General features: G+C 59.6%; 2 protein-coding genes across 8 annotated transcripts; one reads left to right on the top strand and one right to left on the bottom strand.

The window, feature by feature from the left end:
* The first annotated feature begins 28 nt into the window (after positions 1-28).
* Positions 29-17,438, top strand: EHBP1L1 (EH domain binding protein 1 like 1). 7 transcript variants are annotated; one of them, XM_033207246.1, is made up of 21 exons: positions 29-423; positions 3,071-3,128; positions 3,334-3,429; positions 3,937-3,990; positions 4,078-4,256; positions 4,335-4,477; positions 4,926-4,961; positions 5,056-5,124; positions 5,209-5,371; positions 5,537-6,860; positions 7,002-7,739; positions 8,213-8,370; positions 8,458-8,506; positions 9,290-9,922; positions 14,149-14,218; positions 14,334-14,389; positions 14,484-14,607; positions 14,884-14,983; positions 16,589-16,662; positions 16,765-16,879; positions 16,991-17,438. In XM_033207246.1, the coding sequence occupies exons 1-21, from the start codon at positions 320-322 to the stop codon at positions 17,088-17,090; spliced, it is 4,443 nt and encodes a 1,480-aa protein (XP_033063137.1). In that variant the 5' UTR covers positions 29-319; the 3' UTR covers positions 17,091-17,438. The 7 variants fall into 7 exon arrangements, with proteins under 7 accessions (XP_033063137.1, XP_033063135.1, XP_033063136.1 ...); XM_033207244.1 differs by having other exon boundaries at positions 5,537-7,739; XM_033207247.1 differs by lacking the exon at positions 7,002-7,739 and having other exon boundaries at positions 32-423; positions 5,537-5,963.
* An 83-nt stretch (positions 17,439-17,521) lies between these two features.
* Positions 17,522-21,779, bottom strand: KCNK7 (potassium two pore domain channel subfamily K member 7). The gene is given in 5 exon segments (XM_033207257.1): positions 17,522-18,001; positions 18,256-18,534; positions 18,537-18,647; positions 20,228-20,772; positions 20,805-21,779. Coding segments are annotated over 4 exon segments (1,095 nt in total). The 5' UTR covers positions 20,727-20,772; positions 20,805-21,779; the 3' UTR covers positions 17,522-17,795.
* Positions 21,780-21,851: the final 72 nt, after the last annotated feature.

Genomic DNA, 21,851 nt, shown 5'->3' with positions numbered 1-21,851 from the left:
CCGCGCTCCTGCCCCGGCCCCCGCCCCGCGCCGGAGCCCCGCCCGCCTTCCGACGGGGGTGCGGCTCCAGGAAACGGCGCGCTCCCAGCTCCGCGCTCGGCCACCCGACGCGCCCCAGACGACCCCGCCGATTCAGCCAGACCACCCGGCAGGCCCCAGCGGCGGCAGCGGAGAGCGCGGTCCCGGGTCGGAGTCTGGGACACCTCCGCACGGACGGGGCGGGCGGCGCGGACAGGCCATGGGGACCCGGGCCGGGCCAGCAGTGGCGGGCCAGCGGGAGCCCCGAGCCTGAGAAGTGGGCGGCGGGGCGGCGGGGGCCATGACCTCAGTGTGGAAGCGCCTGCAGCGCGTGGGCAAGCGGGCGGCCAAGTTCCAGTTCGTGGCCTGTTACCACGAGCTGGTGTTGGAGTGCACCAAGAAATGGTGAGTGGGAGGGAGGCCAGGGGTCTCCTCCGAACTGGGACCTCATCCAGCCCTTTGAGCCTGAGAGGATTCTGCCCCCCAGCCCAATGACCAAATGGGCCCCCACCCCAGCTTGGGCCCTGTTTCTCCAGGCTTGGAGATTCAGAAGTGCCCTTGCAATTTGTGGGACCCCTGGAGTTGGGGGTGTGGGCAGCCTTCCCCGCGTGGGGGTCAGGACTTTCAGGCCTGAGGTTCTGCCTGTGTCCACTCCTTCCTCAGCTGCGGTCAGGGTTGGGGGAGGGAGGCCGCGTGTCTTGTGCCAGAAAGGTGATTCAGGGTGGCGTTGGAAAAGGGATGAAGTTTTGAGGTCTGCAGGTGGCTAGGGCTGCGGCAGGAACCTCCCTGACCTTACTTAGTCCAGCTAAGAACAGAGATGTTGCCCCCTCCTCCCCTGTCATCTTGTTGAGCCAGAAGAACCCCTCCAACTCCCGCCTTTCCAGCTAGAGTGCTGGGAGGCTGGAAACATCTCCACAATGTCCTTAAAAGGGGAAACTGAGTGCTGGGAGGAATGAGGAGGGAGGCGGGGAGCAGCTTAAAGGGGCCTGAGGACCTAGGAGGTTGTGTGTCCGGGATGAGAGGGTTGTGGAGGGCAAGGTGGAAGGGTGAGGGGTGATTCACGAGAGGGTGCAGGCCCCAGCCCGGACTACCAACAGACTCGGGGGCATCTCGTTCACATGCCGCCACCCATAGCTGCCCAGGCCCCTGCGTCACACCCTAAATATACGTGCTCACTGGTGTCAGCTTCCCTTGGCTGGATTAGGGCACAGCTGTGGGGGCCTCACCCCCCAGACGGGGCTAAATTTAGGCTCCCCAGGGGAAGGGCTGGGGCAGGAAGGGACCATAGGGTCCAGGGGGAGGGGGGTGAGAAGGAGGCTGGGGTCCCTTGGGCAGCTGCCATATCCCTGGCCTTGCCCACATTGGGCCTGCTAGAGGGCTGTTCACATCTTTCAGCAAAGCCCGGGAGAACTTGGGGGCTGGCAGTTGAACTCTGGCCTCTGGCTTCTGCTCCAGCATCCTGCGGGAGGCCAGGGAAACGCTGGGCACAGCAGGCTGAGGGTGCCGGCAGTGTCAACGCAGCTGAGTCACAGGCAGCTGTGGGTAGGGCCTCCTGGGCTGCTTAGCCTGGAGCCCAGGCCGGGAAGCTGCCCCTGCCCAGGTTGCAGCTTCCCAGGAGGGCATGCGCAGCCTGAGTCAGGCTGCCCAGCCAAGCCCCGCCCTCCCTAGGCACCCCCTGTCCGCTTCCCCTTTCTGGGAAGGCCCCTTAGTTACCCTTGCTCTGCCATCGCCAGCAATTTGGCCTTGGGGAAGGGAACTTGGCTCTGGGCTGGAGGGCTCTAGGCTCAACCGTGTAACCTTGTTTGGCTCCAAATCTATCTGGGCCTCAGCATCCTCAGGGTTAACAGAGAGCCAGTTATCCTGGCTTGGCCCCTAGAGGAACAGTGAGCTGGGCAAACCCAAGCGTCTGGCATGGGACTGGGTACAGGCAAGGCAAGATTGTGTGCTGCCCTCGGCCGGATTGTCCCCTCAAGCATCACCCCTCCTGGGCAGCAGTTGAACATCTAACCCAAAGGGGCCCTCTGCCCCCAGGCCCAGCCATGAGTCCACTCAGTGCCTGGGAATGGGCCCTGCGCAGCCATCTCTGTCCTCTTGCTTTGCCTCTGCCTCTTCTCTGACCTGGCATATATGCTGTTCAGTTTAAATGTCACCCGCTGGAAGTCTTCCCTGATTGCCCCCAGGCTCCACTGTCATCATCTCGCTGAAAACTGATCCTCCTTGGGACCCTGGGCCTAGCAAAGGGCTGGACATGGCGGGCGAGGGATGGCAGTGTTGGTTAATGACAAGCTGACCCTCTACTGCCTCTCTGGCCTCACCCCCAACTCTCTGCCCCTCTCTCTGACATCACCCTCTAGCTGCAGATCCTTGGACTTGCCATTCCCTCTTTCTCCAGATCCTCACACAGCCCATTCCCCTGCCACTCATGTCTCTGCTCAGACACCCAACCTCAAGGAGACCCCCAAGGGGTTTCCTCACATCACCCTGAAGTTTGCTTGTTCATTTATTTTCTTTCTTGACTGGTAGTCTGCCCCCACCTCCATTGTCCTCATCGGAAAGGTCTTGCCCCTCTTTTGCCCGCTTCTATCCCCAAAACTGGGCTGGGTTTATGGTGGGCGCTGCACAAACATCTTTGTGCGAAGGGACTTCTTTTATCGCTCGTCTTTGTGTCTCCCGTGTCAGAGTCTGCGTGTGTATACAGTGCTCAAGTGCGCATCTGTGTCTGGTATCGCTTGCCGGGTCCTTGTGTTTCTGTGTGTCCTGGTCTCTGTGTGTGCCTGTCCCTGTCTCTTGCTGTCTTTCCTCATCGTCCCTGCCTGCCTACACTGTCTGGCCCTTTGCCCTTCTGCTGTGGCCCCACCCTGCCTTAGCAGCTCCACCCTGCACCCTGTGGCCCCAGATAAAGGGCTGCCCAGGCCCTCTCCTGGAGGAGGGAGAGGTGGGCAGAAGGGAGACCCTGAGGGAGCTGGGGGAGGAGGAGAAAGAGGAGGTGGGGAGGCCGGTGAGCCTGACCAGGCAGCCCACTCTCTTTCCCCCTCCCCTCCCCCTCCCCCAGGCAGCCAGATAAGCTGGTGGTGGTATGGACCCGGCGGAACCGACGCATCTGCTCCAAGGTGGGGAAGGATGGCAACTGGGGATCCAGGTTAAGGATGGGGGCCAGTGGGAAGCTGATGGGGGCTGATGGGGGAGTGGAGTCAGGTTCAAGTTCAGATCAGAATCCACAGAGGAGCGAGGAAGATGGTGTCAAGGTTGGTGATAGGGGGTGGGTGTGGGAGGGAAGAGTTAAGATCGGGGGAGGACTCAGATTGCCCCTTGTAGGCCCACAGCTGGCAGCCAGGCATCCAGAACCCATACCGGGGTACCGTGGTGTGGATGGTACCTGAGAATGTGGACATCTCCGTGACCCTCTACAGGGTGAGTCTCTAGCCCTCCAGCATGAATGGCAACAGGGCAGGCAGTTGCAACACGGGCAGTCACGCGGGTCTCCTGGTAGGTTGTTCATCCAGATAGAAGAGGATGCGGGGGGTGAGGCCAAGAATTAGGGAGGCCTGCTCAGCATGACTGGCCCAGGAGGTCTCTTTGGAGGAGGCAGCATTTACCCAACACATGCAGCATGAGAGGCAGCTGGGACCAGAACCTGGGGTGCATCCCAGGAGGAGGTAGCAGCATGTGTAAAAAACACCACCGCACACACTTGTAATCCCAGCTACTTGGGAGGGTGAGGCACGAGAATTGCTTGAACCTGGGAGGCAGAGGTTGCAGAGAGCCAAGATCGCACCCCAGCCTGGACGACAGAGCAAGACTCCGTCTCAAAAAAAAAAAAAAAAAGCCACCACCACCAAGCACCTCCTGAGCCAGCACAGGCTCTGCTCCCTTTGCTGCCGCCCCAGCAGCCATGTACTCATCAGCACTCCTTCCCAGGACCCCCACGTGGACCAGTATGAGGCCAAAGAGTGGACATTTATTATTGAAAATGTGAGTGGAGTGGGCTTGGGTCTGGAATCTTGGGGATCCTAGGACAGCACTGATGCTCCTTCCCCTGGTCTCTCCTCTGGCCCACAGGAGTCTAAGGGGCAGCGGAAGGTGCTGGCCACGGCCGAGGTGGACCTGGCCCACCATGCAGGGCCTGTGCCTGCCCAAGTCCCGCTGAGGCTGCGGCTGAAGCCGAAGTCGGTGAAGGTGGTGCAGGCTGAGCTGAGCCTCACTCTTTCTGGGGTGTTGCTGCGGGAGGGCCGTGCCACGTGAGTGCCTACCTGCCCTCCTTGACCCTGGCCTGTGACCTCTGACCCCCACCCTCACCTTTAACCTCTGCCCCCCAGGGACGATGACATGCAGAGTCTTGCAAGCCTCATGAGTGTGAAGCCTAGTGATGTGGGCAACTTGGATGATTTTGCTGAGAGTGATGAAGATGAGGCTCATGGCCCAGGAGTCCCCGAGGCCCGTGCTCGAGTCACCCAGCCAGGTGGGCTCACAGCCTGCTGTGGATCCAGACTGCCAAGACCTGGGGAGGGAGCGTTTCCCGGGCCACCAGCCACTTGCTGTGCCCGCCCTGTGATGGGAACTCATAACTGCCCAGGCAGTCCCAACCAACCCGGCAGCCTCAATCGTCCCAACCTGGCTGCTGGTTCCATGATGGCCTTGGTCTTCAACTGAGTCCTGGAGGATGGGTTCCCAAGGTCTCCCTGGGCTCCTGGGTCCTCTCCTCATCCCTCCGCGGTGCTTGCCAGGCCCGTACCTGACCCAGGACAGCTGGGTCAGAAGCCTGGCTCCTAATCCCTCACCACCAGCCCTCCTGGGCCAACTGGGGCTTCCTCATCCCTTCCTGCTGCTTGTCCAGGCTTTTTCTCTGTCCACTATTGTGGTTCTCTCTCTCTTTCTCTCCACATCTGTGGGCCTGTCTCTTCTCGCAGGCCGGGGCGGTGCCCTGAGGCCGGGGTGTTTCCCAGGTAGGCCCTGCACCGTAGTTGGGGGAGGGGGTCAGGCCTGCAGGGCCCTGCCCTGGGCTGACTCTGCCCTTCTGCTCTCTCCTACCACCCCCAGATCCCTCTCCAGAGCTGAAGACACTTTGTGAGGAGGAGGAGGACGGTCAAGGACGACCCCGGCAGACAGGTGAGACCCAGGCTGGGGTTGGGGGTAGAGACCGGACCCCAGGTCATTGGGCCCAGGCCACAGCATCCCCTACTTTCTTCTCAGTTGCCAGCCCTTCTAATGCTGAGGATACCAGCCCAGCCCCTGTGAGTGCTCCTGCACCCCCGGCCAGAGCCTCCCGAGGCCAGGGGCCAGAACCAGCTACTGAAGCCGGGGGCCAGGTGGGCCCTGAGGCCCCAAGGCCCCCGGAAACCTCACCAGAGATGAGGTGAGCTTTGGAACCAGCCCCACCCCCATTGCCCCCTGATAGGAGCTGCAGTCCTCACCCCACCAACCTGCCTCTCCAGGGCCCCAGCAATCTGAGGGGTGGGGGATGGTGCTGAGATCTGGGGCCGCAGCAGCCCCCCGACTCCCCCTCCTGCTCTCTTCTCAGGTCTTCAAGGCAGCCAGGCCAGGACACGGCCCCAACCCCAGCCCCTCGGCTCCGGAAAGGCTCTGATGCCCTCCGGCCCCCAGTCTCCCAAGGGGAAGATGAGGTCCCCAAAGCCTCAGGGGCTCCTCCAGCAGGATTGGGCTCTGCTAGGGAGACCCAGGCCCAGGCATGCCCTCAGGAAGGGACAGACGCCCATGGAGCTAGGCTGGGCCTGAGCATTGAGGATAAAGGCTCTGGAGACCCTTTTGGAGGGCAGAGACTCAAGGCTGAAGAGATGGGCACTGGGGACAGGCCAGAGGCCAGTGGGGTGGACACTGAGCCCGGGTCAGGAGGCAGAGAGGCAAACACTAAGAGGTCAGGAGTCAGAGCTGGGGAGGCTGAAGAGAGTTCAGCAGTTTGTCAAGTGGATGCTGAGCACAGGTCAAAGGTGAGACATGTGAACACTAAGGGACCAGAGGCAACAGGGTTGATGCCTGAGGCAAGATGCAGGGGGACCCCTGAGGCTCCTCCAAGGGGCTCTCAAGGGAGGGTGGGAGTCAGGACCAGGGATCAGACTGTAGGGCACTCTGGGCAACTTGGTGACCTGAAGGGGGCCAGGGCTGCTGCAGGCCAGGAGAGAGAGGGTGTAGAAGTGAGGGGCGGAGCCCCTGGTGTTGAGGGGACAGGCCTGGAGCAGGGCCCCTGTCTTGGAGAAGTAAGCACCAGGCCCCAGGTGAGCAGCTGGCAGGGGGCCCTATTATCACCTGCCCAGGGGGCAATATCCAGGGGTCTGGGAGGCTGGGAGGCAAAAGCTGGGGGTTCAGGGGTCCTGGAAACAGAGACTGAGGTGGTAGGGTTGGAGGTGCCGGCAACCCGGGAGGAAGAAGTTGAGGGGTCAGGGTTCCCAGAGACTAGGACACTAGAAATTGAGATACTGGGGGCCTTGGAGACAGAAGCAGCAAGATCAAGGGTCCTGGAGTCGGAGGTTGATGGGACAGGACAGTGTGAGGGACTGGAGACCCAGGAAACAGAGGTGGGGGTCATAGAGACCCCAGGGACAGAGACTGGGGTGGCAGAATCTGAGGTACTGGGGACCCAGAAAACAGAGGCTGGGGGTTCAGGAGTTTTGCGGACAAGAACTAAGATAGCAGAGACTGAGGTACTAGGGACCCAGGAGATAGCTAGGGATTTGGGGCCACTAAAGATAGAAGATACGATAGCAGAATCTGAGATGCTGGGGACCCAGGAGACAGAGGTGGAAGCTTCTAGGGTACCAGAGACAGAGGCTAAGGGGACAGAGGCTAAAATGTTAGGGCCCCAGGAGATAACAGGTAGGGATTCAGGGGTCCCAGAGATAGAAGCTGAGATAGCAGAGTCTGATATATTGGTAGGCCAGGAGATAGAGGTGGGGCTTTTGGGGGTTCTGGGAATAGAGCCTGGGGCAGCAGAAGATGCGATATTGGGGACCCAGGAGATAGCATCAGGGGTCCCAGGGATAGAAGCTGATATAACAGGGATTCAGGGAAAAGAGGTTGGGGGTTCAGAGGTTCAAGAGACAGAGACTGGGACAGTAGAAACTGAGATATTGGGGACCCGAGAGATAGCATCTAGGAGTTCGGGGGTCCCAGGGCTAGAATCTGAGGTAGCTGGGGCCCAGGAGACAGAGGTGGGGGGTTCAGGGATCTCAGAGCCAGAGGCTGGAATGGCAGAGGCCCAAGTACTGATGACCCAAAAGACAGAAATTATAGTTCCAGAGGCTGAGAAGGAAGAGGCTCAGACTTGGGGGGTCCAGGAAGCAGAGACTAGAGTTGGGAGTGCTCTCAAATACGGGGCTTTAAGGGCCCCAGTCACTCAGCCAAGAGTTTTAGGATCCCAGGAAGCAAAAGCAGAGATTTCAGGAGTACAAGGGTCAGAGAGTCGAGTTCTGAGAGTCCAGGAGGAAGAGGCTGGGGTTTGGAGGATGTCAGAGGGAAAATCTGGGGCTTGGGGGGCCCAGGAAGCAGGGATGAAGGTTTTAGAGTCTCCAGAGAACGAATCTGGTACTTCTAAGGCCCAGGAAGCGGAGGCTGGGGTCTTGGGAAATAAGAAGGGGAAAGAAGCTGAGGGAAGCCTTGCAGAGGCCAGCCCGCCTGAAGCACAGGTGGCCAGTGGGGCAGGGGCTGGGGCGCCCAGGGCCTCTTCCCCAGAGAAGGCTGAAGAGGACAGGAGGCTGCTGGGCAGCCAGGTAGGGATGGGGGCCGCCGAGGGCCCAGTCTGCTGCTTCCCACTAACCTGGGGCTGAGCGAACGGCGGCTCTGCATGGACCCACCTGGTGGAAGGGGATCGGGTGGGGTGCGGGGCTCAGCTTGAAGGAGCCCCTCATCCCTTCCTCTCTCAGGATGCCCTAGTTCTCCTACCCCATCTTCCCTGGGCCGCATGGAGCTGGACACCTCTCAGCTGATTTTCTGGGCTGACCTTGAGGTCTGGCTGCTGGTGACCTCTGATCTTGTCTGGGGGCCACTGACGTTTTAGGTGACCTTGGCAGATAACCCTGCATCTGGAAACCCTTTTACCTCGCCCCAAGGCTCTGGCCAGTGGTCTGTGGTGACCCCTGCAAGCTCAGAGATGGGGCTGTTTTGTGCAGGCATGAGCTTCCCCAAGAGGCAGAGGGCACAGATCCCATTTATACATTCCCTAAGCCCACCCCTGTGTCCCCAGGCAACACCTGCCATGGTCAGCTCCAGCCAGTCCCTGCTGGAGTGGTGCCAGGCAGTCACCGCTGGCTACCGTGGCGTCCGCATCACCAACTTCACCACATCCTGGCGCAACGGCTTGGCCTTCTGTGCCATCCTGCACCGATTCTACCCAGATAAGATGTGAGCTGCCAGAGGGGTAGGAATGGATGGGGGAGCCATCAGAGAGGGCAATGTGGACCCAGTCTCTGACCAGCACTCTCTCTGCAGTGATTATGCTTCCCTAGACCCACTCAACATCAAGCAGAACAACAAGCAGGTGAGATGGGATAGGGGGCTGCCTGGAGGGAAGGAGGGTCTAGAGAGCCAGGCTTTCAGTCTCACATTTGGATAAGATGGGCTGCTGGGCCCAGCAGTGGCTTCTGGAAGTTCTGCCACTTTTTATTTTTTTTTATTTTTATTTTATTTTTATTTTTATTTTTTATTTTATTTTATTTTTTTTTGAGACGGAGTCTTGCTCTGTCACCCAGGCTGGAGTGCAGTGGCCGGATCTCAGCTCACTGCAAGCTCCGCCTCCCGGGTTCACGCCATTCTCCTGCCTCAGCCTCCCGAGTAGCTGGGACTACAGGCGCCTGCCACCTCGCCCGGCTAATTTTTTTTGTATTTTTAGTAGAGACGGGGTTTCACCGTGTTAGCCAGGATGGTCTCGATCTCCTGACCTCGTGATCCGCCCGTCTCGGCCTCCCAAAGTGCTGGGATTACAGGCTTGAGCCACCGCGCCCGGCCAGTTCTGCCACTTTTTACCCGTTTCATCATTAAATTGTTTGTTTTCTTTATTTTTGTTTGTTTGTTTTAAAGCGTTTTTCCTCCCTTAGATGGTTTTTCCAAAACCACCCTTTGGTAACGGGGTGGACCGTGTGCCGTTGCTAAGCAACGCGAGGGCTGGCCCTGTTGCTGGATTTCCCTTGTTAGGAGGGGGCGGTGTTGCTAGGCAAAGCCTGGGGTGCCAATCCCGGGGACCCCCTCCGCGGGGCGGCACCGTAGCGTTGCCGGGTGGCGCGGGCCACCACCGCCGCTGACCCCGAGTGCACCCTTCCCCCAGGCCTTCGATGGCTTCGCGGCTCTGGGCGTGTCGCGGCTGCTGGAGCCAGCGGACATGGTGCTGCTGTCGGTGCCCGACAAGCTCATCGTCATGACGTACCTGTGCCAGATCCGCGCCTTCTGCACCGGGCAGGAGCTGCAGCTGGTACAGCTGGAGGGCGGCGGCGGCGCCGGCACGTACCGCGTGGGCAGCGCCCAGTCCAGCCCGCCCGACGACCTGGACGCTGGAGGCCTGGCGCAGCGGCTGCGCGGTCACGGGGCCGAGGCGCCCCAGGAGCCCAAGGAAACCGAAGACCGCGCGGACGGGGCGGCCCCGGGGGCGGCCTCTAGGAACGCGGACACGGGCCGCGCCTTCAAGGACGGCGGGGCCGAGGTCCCCCGAGAGATGCGACCCGCGGAGGTCCCGGTCGAGGGGCTGGTGAACGGGGCGGGGGCGCCGGGCGGTGGCGGCGTGAGGCTGCGACGGCCCTCGGTCAATGGGGAGCCCGGGCCGGTGCCCCCGCCCCGCGCGCACGGCTCCTTCTCCCACGTGCGCGACGCCGACCTGCTCAAGAAGAGGCGCTCAAGGCTGCGGAACAGCAGCTCCTTCTCAGTGGACGATCCGGACGGGGGAGCCGCGGGAGCTGCGGCTGCAGTGAGTGTCAGGGCTCCTTCTTTCCTCCCCGGGAAGCTGGGCAGAGAACGGGAGAGTCCCCAGGGGCCCCAAGGACAGAGCTGGCACGAGGGTGACGGTTTCAGAGTGACGGGGCTCGGTGGACCCTGGAGGGGCTTTCTGATCAGAGGGACCCTGGTGCTGTGGAAGAGTCCTCTGGTGTGGTAGTGAGCTCCCTGTTAGGGGACGCATTCAAGCTCGCCAGGCAGGGTCCCGGGCTTTGCCGCCAGCCTGGGATAAGTGCTGAGGGTTTTTAGTGCTTGGCGCTTGGTGTGGGGAATCACAGGCTGCAGTAGGAAGTTCCCGCAGGATCCACATTCCTGGCCCTCAGCCCAGCGCTTGGGAGGCTGGAAGGTGGGTTTGGGCATTTCTTTCCCTGCAGGTGGCTCATCGTCAACCAGCAGCCACCCTGCCCCGTAAGCTGGGTGCAGACTATCTGTACTCAAAGGGAATTCTCCAGGGCTTCCCAGCCCCAGGACTCTGGCATGCATCTTTAACCTCAGATGCTGGAGACCAGTCTCCTCTTTTCTTACAATGGAAAGTTGGAGATGGGAGATCCTGAGGGCCCATGTCCCTGCTGTCATCCCCTATGGGTTGCAGGTCATCTCCTAGAGTGTCATGTCACTGTGCTGAAGGGGGCATGGTCCCAGAAAGAGCAGGGACTTGCTCAGTGACCCACAGCTGCTGGAGTCCAGGACACGGGTTTTCCAGCTGGGGTCCCAGCACTGCCCCATCCTGCCTGTGAACCAAAGGGCAGCTCTGCCAGGCTGCTGCAAACCTTCAGCTGTCCAGGAATGACCCCTGCGTTTGAAGAAAAGGAGTGAATTCATTGGGAAAGCCTTTCTGGAAGAAGCCACCATTTGAGCTAGGTGCTAGGTTGATAAGATGGCCAGGTTTTTCCCAGGTGAAAAATGAGTGGGGTTCTCAAATGGTGGGACCTGCATTAGCAAAAACGTGGCAGCAGGAAAGTTCAGGTCTCGTTTAGGGAACTGCCAGCCATCTCCCAGAAGGTCCATAAGTGCCAATGAGGCTAGGCTGAGAGCGGGAGTCCTGAGTGTAGGGTCAGAGGCACAGCACTGAGCCTGTGAGTGACAGACAGCGGGCACGGGTGATGCCCACCTGTAGGAGATATGACACACAGGAGTCAAGGACGAGGCCAGCTTTGGCCCATCTGTTGGCCTCTGGCCACAGCCCCATTAATGTGTGTCAGTGGCTCTTTAAATCTTAAAGGGGAGGTGTCAACCTATACCCCTCTGGGTCCCAGTTCCAGCATCTGGTCTTTCCAAGTCAGGCCTTCCCTCAGCTCTTGTCTCACAGGAGATGTCTGACCCATGGGGCTGGAGGGGACTCCTCATTGGCCACCCCCATCCCTCATGCCCATTGTGTGCAGTGGGAGGTGCTCTGACCTGGCCTGGCCCTTTGGGAGCTCCCTTTGGGAGCTCCCAAAGTCCTGGTCTTCCTGGAGGAGGGGCCAGACATGAGGGTATTGAAAGAGGAATTTGAGGCCAGGTACCGTGCTCATGCCTGTAATCCCAGCGCTTTGGGAGGCAAAGGTGGGCAGATTACGACGTCAGGAGATCGAGACCATCCTGACCAACATGGTGAAACCCTGTCTCTACTAAAATACAAAAAATTAGCTGGGCATGGTGGTACAGGCCTGTAGTCCCAGCTACTCAGAACACTGAGGCAGGGGAATCATTTGAACCCCGGAGGCGGAGGTCTCAGTGAGCCGAGATCATGCCACTGCACTCCAGCCTGGCGACAGAGCAAGACTCTGTCTCAAAAAAAAAAAAAAAAAAAAACACACAGAAAAAGAAAAAAAAAAAAAAGAGGAATTTGAGTTAGACATGAGGAAGCACTGGAATTCCCATGAGGCCTGGCATGAGGAAGCTCCGCTGCTGCTGAGGCTGGATTTCTCCACTCTCCTGCCTTTGCCTGTCCCGTCAGCTCAGCACTCTCTATGTGCCTGGCCTGCCCATGGGTTCTTACAGTGTGTATGAAAGCCTTTTGCAAGGTGGCATTGAGGCTCTGCAGATTGCTGTCAAAAAAAAGGGAGCTGTGTGTTTCCTTAGATTCCTTTCTAGAAGCCCTGCAGCTCCCAGGTCACACAGAGCTGGGCTTTCTCCCATTTTACATACAAGGACACAAACAATGGCCCCGTGGGTGTGATTGGCCCCGAGGCACACAGCAAGTTGGTGGCCAAGCTCGGGAACAAAGTTTTGGGTTAGATAACCCTGGGTCCTAGACCAGACCCTTTAGGAGCCTCATCTCTGACCCTCAGTTTCCTCATCTGTAAAGTGGGGAGGGTCGTGGTCCCTGCCTTCCGGGGCTGTTGAGAGGATCCGGTGAGTCAATGCACATAAAGTGCTTTAAATGCCCAGCACAGAAACACTTGGTAGATATGAGCTGTTGTTATTAGTCAGTGTACCCTGAGTGTATTTTCTGGGCCCAGCTCTGTGTAAGGGGGAGACGTGGGAAACCAGCAGCTGTGACGGGGTGAGTAGGGGTTGGAGCTGTAATGGGAGAGGCCATGGGAGCAGCATCTGCCCAGCCTGGGGATCAGAGGAGGCTTCTGGAGACATGGAAGTCAGGGACGGCGGTGGGAAGAGTGTAGGGGCCCCGGCAGGGGGGTCTCTGGAGGAAGTAGGGCTGGGCTGGGTCATGGAGGTCACGTTGGTACCAGGCAGCCCAAGATGGAGGCTGACTCCAAGCTGAGAAAGCTATTTTGGGAACTGAAAGTCGGTCACTGTGGCCAGGGGGCGGTGTCTAGGCGTGGCTCAGGGTGGTAGGAACATTGAGGCTGGAGCTGCCTGAGGCTTTGGCATGAGGCTGGGGGACTGAGGAGAGGTGTGAAACAGTTACACCTAAAAGGTGGGGGGGAGGTGTCAGAGAGGCCTCGGTTTCAGCTTGAGTCAGCAGGCAGGCCATGATGGTGGCTGGTGGGGAAGCCACCACTGCCCCAGGCCAGAGAGGATGGCCCCTGAGCCAGGGATGTCCAGGGCTGCCTCTCGGAGAGGTACAGGTGGGAGTGGACATGGGCGGCTCAACCACTGTCCCTGCCCCATGACCCCGACACAGGTCAGATGACCCAGACTTGGGGGGCCAGGTCAGAAGCAGTTGAGGGGCCAGGCTGTCAGCTGAGCCGCAAGTTGGGGACCCCCAGCACTGACAGTCCCAGCAAGTCACTAGGGGCAGGCAGGCACATGGGGTCAGCCCTGCCCTTCCAGGCTAAAATTCAGAGATCCAGCCAGCCTGGCTTGGCCTGTGTGTGTGAGTGTGCAGCAGCCGCTCCTGGGTGTGGGAACTGAAAATGCAGCAGGGCACCCCCTTTTGGCCAGGAGGTGGAGGTGCTGGCTCAGGAGGGTCTGGGTCGGGGAAGCCCTGCGGACAGAAGGGGAGGGAGCCTGGATGGGGCCTCTGCAGGAGGCAGGGCTGGGCTGGATCACACGGATGGGGCTATATCAGGTGAGTGTAATGGTCACTGCATGGGGCCCTGGCCATGATGGGAAGCCAGCACTAGCTGACAGAAGTCAGAAGTGGCCTGAGGAGATTCCATGGAGGAGGAGTCGAGGCTGGGCGTGGTGGCTCACACGTGTTAATCCCAGCACTTTGGGAGGCTGAAGCGGGTGGATCACCTGAGGTCAGGAGTTCGAGCCCAGCCTGGCCAACATGGTGAAGCTCCGTCTCTACTGAAAATACAAAAATCAGCGGGGCATGATGGCAGGTGGCTACTTGGGAAGCTGAGGCAGGAGAATCACCTGAACCAGGAGGTGGAGGTTGCAGTGAGCCATGATCCTGCCACTGCACTCCAACAAGGGTTACAGAGCGAGACTCCGTCTCAAAAAAAAAAAAAAAGAGGAGTGGGGAGGAGAGGCCTGGGCTGGGCCCTTCAAAGGCTCTCACCCTGTGAGGCCGGAGCTCAGCCCAGCACCAGGAGGGGAGTTGGGAGGCCCGGAGCCTGGGCGTGGATGGGCCCAGGGCCACAGGGCCAGGAAGGATGAAGGCCGTGGCCTTTGCTTGAGGAGGCATTTTCCCTGGAAGGAGGTAGGCCCAGGGGTTCTGTGCATGCCGGACTAGAGGAGGGGCAGGGGCGGGCAAGGGCTGGGGTCAAGGACCCCTCCTCCCCTCTGTGTGAGTGGCTCTGGCTGGCCCCAGGCCCGGGCTGGCGGGAAACCCCTCCCAGCCCTCACTGGCCCCTTCTTCCACAGGAAGGCCAGGCCCCTGACCCTAGCCCTGTCCCAGGCCCACCCACAGCTGCAGCCTCTCAACAGCCCCCTGGTGAGTAGCAGGAGTGGTGACCATCTCAGTTCAGGCTGTTCACAAAGCCTGGACTAGGGACTTCCTGGGGATGGGTGGTGGTTAGGGGGTGCCTTATGATCATCTCTGTCTGCAGGTGGGAGTCCCCTCTCGGAGGAGCCACCCCCAAGCCCAGGGGAGGAGGCTGAGCTGGTAAGGAGGGCTAAGTGGGAGGAGCTGATGGTTGAGCACCTCCTATTCAGGGCCTGGGCTGAGTCCACCCTGTTCTCTGCCTTTTCCACCCCAGCAACGGTTCCAGGACACAAGTCAGTATGTGTGTGCAGAGCTGCAGGCCCTGGAACAGGAGCAGAGGCAGATAGATGGGCGGGCGTCTGAGGTGGAGACGCAGCTGAGGAGCCTTATGGAGTCAGGTGGGGCATGCATCTGGGGGTCCCTTCCCCAACACATGTCACTAGGTCTGCCCGGCCCTGCAGCTGTTCCTGACCTTGGGAGGAGCTGGGAAGAGGCACGGCTGGCATCAGCGTTCCCATTTTACAGCCAGGCATGCTGAGGCCCTGAAGTGGCTTCCTCGAGCCACACGGTTCTGGCTTCTGGGATGTCACAAGGGAGCAAACCCCCTCCCCCAACCCCCAGCTGCCCTACCGGGGGCAGGGGACAGGCCTGGTGACTGTCCCTGTCCAATGCAGGTGCCAACAAGCTGCAGGAGGAGGTGCTGATCCAGGAGTGGTTCACCCTGGTCAACAAGAAGAACGCTCTTATCCGGAGGCAGGACCAGCTGCAGCTGCTGTGAGTGCTGGCCCCGGGCCAGGAGAGCAGAGGGACTCTGAGCTACTTTGGTTAGGGTTCTTCACTACTTTGTTCTTCCTACAGAGATATTTTTGACAAATGATTCCTCCTCCATCTGACTGTTCTTGCCCTAACCAATTTGCTGCTTAAAGTGTAACACTGGCCGGGTGCGGTGGCTCCCGCCTGTAATCCCAGCACTTGGGGAGGCTGAGGCAGGCGGATCACCTGAGGTCAGGAGTTCAAGACCAGCCAACATGGTGAAACCCCATCTCTACTAAAAATACAAAAATTAGCCAAGTGTGGTGGCACGCGCCTGTAATGCCAGTAACTTGGAAGGCTGAGGCAGGAGAATCGCTTGAACCCGGGAGGCGGAGGTTGCAGTGAGCCGAGATCAGAGCATTGCACTCCAGTCTGGGCAACAGAACGAGACTCTGCCTCAAAAAATAAAAATTAAAAAAAAAATTAAGAATAAAACTCTTAAATTTTTACTAATAAGAAAACCGGCTGGGTGCGGTGGCTCACGCCTGTAATCCCATCACTTTGGGAGGCTGAGGCAGGCAGATCACAAGGTCAGGAGATGGAGACCATCTGGCTAACACAGTGAAACCCCGTCTTTTTTTTTTTTTTTTTTTTCGAGACGGAGTCTCACTCTGTCGCCCAGGCTGGAGTGCAGTGGCGCGATCTCGACTCACTGCAAGCTCTGCCTCCCAGGTTCACGCCATTCTCCTGCCTCAGCCTCCAGAGTAGCTGGAACCACAGGCGCCCGCCACCTGGCCTGGCTAGTTTTTTTGTATTTTTTTTTTTTTTAGTAGAGACGGGGTTTCACCGTGTTAGCCAGGATGGTCTCGATCTCCTCACCTTGTGATCCACCCGTCTCGGCCTCCCAAAGTGCTGGGATTACAGGCTTGAGCCACCGCGCCCGGCCGAAACGCCGTCTTTACTAAAAATACAAAACATTAGCCCGGTGTGGTGGCGGGCGCCTGTAGTTCCAGCTAATGGGAAGGCTGAGGCAGGAGAATAGTTTGAACTCTCCCGGGGTTCAGAGATTGTAGTGAGCTGAGATCGTGCCACTGCACTCCAGCATGGGCAACAGAGGGAGACTCCGTCTCAAAAAAAAAGATAGAAAAGAAAAAGAAAACCGAGGCCCAGGAAGTTGAGGGCTGAATTCCCCAGTGTGACCCTGTTCCTTTACAGTAAGGAAAACAGAAGCCCAGAGAGATATGATCTGGTTCCCATGTGGGGTCCAAAGCCACTCTGCGGCCATTGCCTTTGTCATCCTGCTGGGTGGGGACAGCTTTGCCTCCCTTTTGCGTTTGGGATCATTTTTCAGAATAACTGTAGCCAATACTTCCTGTTTATGAGTGTTCATCCAAATAATCCTTCAGGGGTCCTTCGGGGTAGGGGGGCAACATAAACACCCAGCAATTGGAGAAAACAGAAGAAAAGAGATAATGTGGTCTGGAGACTGGAGGATAGCTCTGTGGTCAGCCCTGCCCTCCTTGGGAACTGCTGGGGAGGTGGGATGGGGTCAGGGAGTGGCCAGAGCCCTGGGCACTCTCTCCCTATGCCCCTTTTCCTGACCTGCCACCCCCCTGCACCTTCCAGCATCGAAGAGCAGGACTTGGAGCGAAGGTTCGAGCTGCTGAGCCGCGAGCTGCGGGCCATGCTGGCCATCGAAGGTGGGACATGGGCTCAGGGGGCGGGAGGCAGGACAGAGCCAGGGTAGAGGCGGCACAGCGCCGGGCCCGCGCCTCCTGACGCTTAGTCGCTTTGACCCTCAGACTGGAAGAAAACGTCCGCGCAGCAGCACCGAGAGCAGCTCCTGCTGGAGGAGCTGGTGTCGCTGGTGAACCAGCGCGACGAGCTGGTCCGGGACCTGGACCACAAGGAGCGGATGTGAGTGGCGCTGGGCGGCGCTGGGAGTTGGGAGGGTCCAGGACATGCTCCCGCAGAGGGCTGGTGTGGACTCCGCCCAACAGCGCGCTGACTCGAACCCATTCCCCCCAGCGCCCTGGAGGAGGACGAGCGCCTGGAACGCGGCCTGGAACAGCGGCGCCGCAAGCTGAGCCGGCAGTTGAGCCGGCGGGAACGCTGCGTGCTGAGCTGAGGCCACTGGCCTGGGTGGTCCATAACTTCTCGCGGCCCCCGGCATCCGCCGCTGCCCCGGGCCTGCGCTGCGGAGGACCCGGCTGTCCCGGATACCGCGCGCGTGTCCGCTAGGGGCCGCTGGCGCCCTTCCTGGGACGGGGCAGGGCGGATCCTCGACCCCACGGGCGGGGCGGCCGCCGTATTTATTTGTCACCGAGTGTGTGTGCGAGCTCGTGGCGGTGCGGGGTCCTCCCCGACGGCACGGCCGGCCCGGCAGCCTCGGGGAGAGGGATGCCTGGGCACTGCCCCCCCGCGCCGGCTTGCCCTCCTGTTCTCCAGAGCAATAAAGTTGGACGAGGCTACCCCAGCGCCGGCCTTTTCTCCCCTCCACCTGGGCTCTCAATAGGCGGAGGAGAGTGGGCCGAGGCTGAGGAGGGCGGCTCTGCCATCCTAAGCCGGTTGGTGCGGCTTCGAGGTTCCCAGGGCCAGCGGAGGCTGGACCTCGGCCTTTCCCGGATGGTGGCCGGGGGCTCAGGGAAGTCCCATTAGAAATACTTGAAAACAGCCGAAGCGGTTGCTCATTTTATGATTAACACAGTATTCCCCGAGGCCTCCCGCCCACCCCCACCGCGGCCCCGTCTCCTGATTCTTCCCCAGCCACTCTTGGCTGCTTCCTCCTTAGGTGCCGCCACCTTATGGGAGCTGAACTCGGTCACCTGATGCTTCAGCAAGCAGGGGCTTGTCCTGAAGCTGGGGCCGCGGGGGGCAGGGTGCTCAGAGCCAGTTCATCCTGCCCTAGGATGCCACCTTGGTTCTCAGCAGTCACAGGACCACTGGGCCTGAAGAACTTCCCCATGGCACGGACCTGTGGCAGCTCAGAGAAGGTCTCCACGGCCAGCAGCATGGCCAAGAGTCCTAGAAGCAAGTAACCTGGGGAGGAGAAGGTGCTGGGGCAGCGCCTGGGTGCTGGTAATGCTCCCTGCCCACCTCCCAACGCGGTGACCTGCCCTGGCAGCTGGCGCCACTCACCATCCCCCAGAGCTCGTCAACTACCCCTCCCACACTGTGCCCAGAAGTGGGGTCTCCTCCACCTGCAAGGCCCAGCCCCCCCAGTGATATATGGGAGTCCTAGTCCAGGCTCCTCTTCCCCCTTCCCCCACACGCCCTTAGGCGGCTGGACTTACCAAGAAGTGCGAGCTGGCCCAGGTGGTAAATCACAGGATGCAGGCCACAGCCATGGCCGGGCAACAGGTCCCCCAGGCCAATGGTGCTGAGTGAGCTGAAGCAGAAGTAGACGGCCCCCAGCAGGCTGCAGTCACCCTGAAGGCCCCACAGCACCAGTGCTGGCAGCAGCACAAAGCTGCTGGCCACCAGCAGGCCCAGTGCAACTGCTTGCAGCAGCGCAGCCCTGGCCGGCGACAGCTGCCAGTGGACCGCTACCCAGGCACCTGGGCGGCTGAGCGCAGGCAGTGGCGCAGGGTGGCCACGAGAGCCAGGGAGGCTGGCAGCCCCAGGGCTGCATAGACCATGCAGAATGCCTTTCTGCCTGGTGATAGTGGGGCCATGTGGCTATAACCTGGAGAAGAGAGAGTCAGTGGACAGTGAGAGCTCTGAGTGCCATGTCTGCTGGGGTCCCTGCCTACCCCAATACCGCCTTCTGTAGAAGGCTGCCCTCTGGTGGCCTTGAACTGGCCAGGTCCAGGTTCTAGCTGACTCTGTTCCTCCTTGGTCAGGGGATCCCTTACCCTCTCTGGGCCATTTTTCTTTTTTGGGAAATGAAAGGATGAAAGAAGACAGTTCCTCAAGCCTTTTGTAGCTGGGACAATTCTGAGAACTGCACTGCCCTTAAAAGATACTCCTGATTCCATAGCTGGTGGAATATCATCCACTCTTTCCCCAAATGTGTGTCACGTCCTGTGTGCCAGGCTTTGTGCTGGTATCTGAGTCAGCCCAGGCCCTGACAGCTCTGGTGGGGGAGTCGGGCAGGAAAATCACGAAGGGCTGCAAACAGGCAGCATGGCGGGGAGAGGGCATGTGCCAGGTGGGGAGGGGTGGGAGCATGGGGTGTGCTGGGAGAACAGCATCAGCTAATACAGAGCTGCAAACGCACATGCCTATTGGAGCCAGATGGGAGCCAAACAGGAGTGGTGGGGACAGGGGTGCACTGGAGAGTGTGAGCTGTTTCCAAAGGGCAGGCCCCATTCTGCTCCTGTCAGGATGTTGCCTTGCAGGGATTCTGGCTCAGTGTGAGTAGGTTTCCTGATTTTCCAAAAGAAGTTGGAAATACAAGCTGGCCACAGTAGCTCACACCTGTAATCCCAGCACTTTGGGAGGCTGAGGTGGGTGGATGGCTTGAGGTCAGGAGTTTGAGACCAGCCTGGCCAACATGGCAAAACCCCGTCTCAACTAAAAATACAAAAACTAGCTGGGCATGATGGTGCACGCCTGTAATCCCAGCTACTCAGGAGGCTGAGGCAGGAGAATTGCTAGAACCCAGGAGGTAGAGGTTGCAGTGAGCTGAGATCGCACCACTGCACTCCAGCCTGGGTGACAGGGCCAGGCTCTGTTTCAAACAAAAAAAAAAAGTTGGAAATACAAGTTCCAATTCAAAAAATACTGAGACACTTTGTGGGGCAAAAAATATGAAAACCCAGGGCTGTGGGTCCTGTTGCTGCTTTTCCCTGGGCCTGTTCCCACACGATGTCTCTGCAGAACTCCCTCATCCCTGTCTGTGCCCTCCTGCTCTGCGAGCATCTCGTGCCAGCTTCCTCCCCATCTTCCCTCGCTCCTCCGCCTGAGGCCATGGTCCTGCTCTGTCCATCCCAGGTTCCTTCTGTTTGCTTCCACCTAAGAACCCAGCCCACTGTCTTGTATCCCCTACCTGGCCACAGGCTGTGGCATCTGGGCAGCTCTCCTGGGTCTCAAAGGGTGCCTGGGGTGGGACTGGGGAGGCCACACCCTTCCTGGCAGCTGAAGTGGAGGCACCAGTTGGGGTGTGTTGGTGGGGAGCCCCAGCTGTGATGTTGGGCCTCACAGGGCCTGGGCTCCATCTGGCTCTTTGGGGCTGAAGGCAGGGCTGCATGAATCCCAGGGACCCCAGGGAGCGATGGCCTCAAGAGCTGTGTGCCCCCCGACTTGGCTGCCAGGCTCTCTTACCTGTGGTGGTGAGGATGCTGGCAGTGAAGAGCAGGGCTGAGGGAAGGTCCCAGTTCCTGGCCTTTGAGCTGTTGCCCAGGCTGGAGACCCCATGGGCCTGGGTGGCCAGGGCAGTGCCCAGCAGCTCTTCCAGTGCTCCAGGTGGCAGGCAGGCCCTATGCTCTGCCTGGAAGGCTGCCAGCTCTGCCCTGAGCTCAGCCTGAAGCCTGCATGCAGGAGGCCCCTCCAGGGCCTGGAACAACACAGCCCCAAGCCCCAGGGTCAGTAAGTGGGCCACAACCAGGAGCCCATATCGGGCCCAGGGCCTTAGACACCCCATGGCAGGCTGCTGGGGTGCTGTGGGAGCTGGCGGCTCCACCTCAGGCACCTGGGAAGGGCTGGGCAGGGCCGGGCCAGGAGGAGGTGCTCTGTGGGTGGCTGGGACCCGGCTGGGGTGGCTGGGGTGTGAACAGGGGGGGGTGAGCTGCCTCACCCCTCCCAGGTTCTGGAGGCAAGACATTTGCCCATTTCACAGCAGCTGGGACGGTGGGGAGGGGTGGAGGAAGGTGGCTGCGGTGAGGGGAGGAGGCGGAGGAAGCTGAGGCCTAGACAGGACCTCACACTTATTCAAGGTCCTGCTCACTCAGGCACCCATACTGCATTCATTCATTCATTCAGCAAGTGCTTAGGAAAGAGGACAGGCACAGGTCCTTTCCTTCCTGGTGTTTACACAAGAAACCTCTTAGCAAAAAAACTGGCAACCTCACATTGTCATGAGTTCCATGAAGGAGATGCCCTGGGTGATGGGAGAGCCTGTGGGGAGGGGGGTTATCTCACTGGGAAAGCTCCGCTAAGGTGACATTTCAGCTGGGGAGTAAGAGGCTGGTGAAGGTAGGAATGAGCTTGGGGTGTGAGAGGAACAGAGGGCTGGCTGTGGCGGGGGAGAGTTGGGGGTGAAGGGGGGATAAGGACACAGGCCCTTGAGGACAAACGTGGTCCAGGGAGACCTACGCTGGGCTACTGTAGGCGTCCTGGATGGAGTGATTTTGGCCTGGTATTATGGTGGGAGAGGAATGGTGGCAGCTGGGAAGGATCAGGTGAGGGCAGGGGTAGGAGATAGGGAGAGGACTCCAGGGTGCTCAGAGTACCCAGGCAGATGATACCCTCGAGCCTGATTGCCAGTTCTTCCTGAGAACCCTTTGTGCCTGCCCTCCTGACTCCCTGCCCCTGAACTGTAGAGACAGAGTCTGGCCGCCATGGGGCACCTGGCAGGGGGCAAGTGGGAGCCTGGGTTCCAACTCCTCTAACCTCAGAGGGGCTGAGGGCAGAGGCCGAGGAAGGGACCCTGCCCTTGGATATGGTGTGGGAGTGCCAGAGCCCCCACGGCAGTGTGAAGAGAACTGTCAGGGGTGCCAGATGCCATGGCAAGTCACGATGCTGGGAGGTGGGTGGAAGTTACTACTTTTTATCTTTTTTGAGACAGTCTCGCTCTGTCGCCCAGGCTGGAGTGCAGTGGCACAATCTTGGTTCACTCTACCTTCGCCTCCTGGGTTCAAGCTATTCTCCTGCCTCAGCCTCCCAAGTAGCTGGGACTACAGGCACCCACCACTACGCCCAGCAATTTTTTTTTTTTTTTTTTTTTTAA

The sequence above is a fragment of the Trachypithecus francoisi genome, unplaced genomic scaffold (assembly GCF_009764315.1).
Source record: "Trachypithecus francoisi isolate TF-2019V2 unplaced genomic scaffold, Tfra_2.0 Lachesis_group8, whole genome shotgun sequence".
NCBI lineage: Eukaryota > Metazoa > Chordata > Mammalia > Primates > Cercopithecidae > Trachypithecus > Trachypithecus francoisi.
The sequence above is the reverse complement of the archived record's forward strand: the minus strand, read 5'-3'. Positions and strand labels throughout refer to the sequence as shown.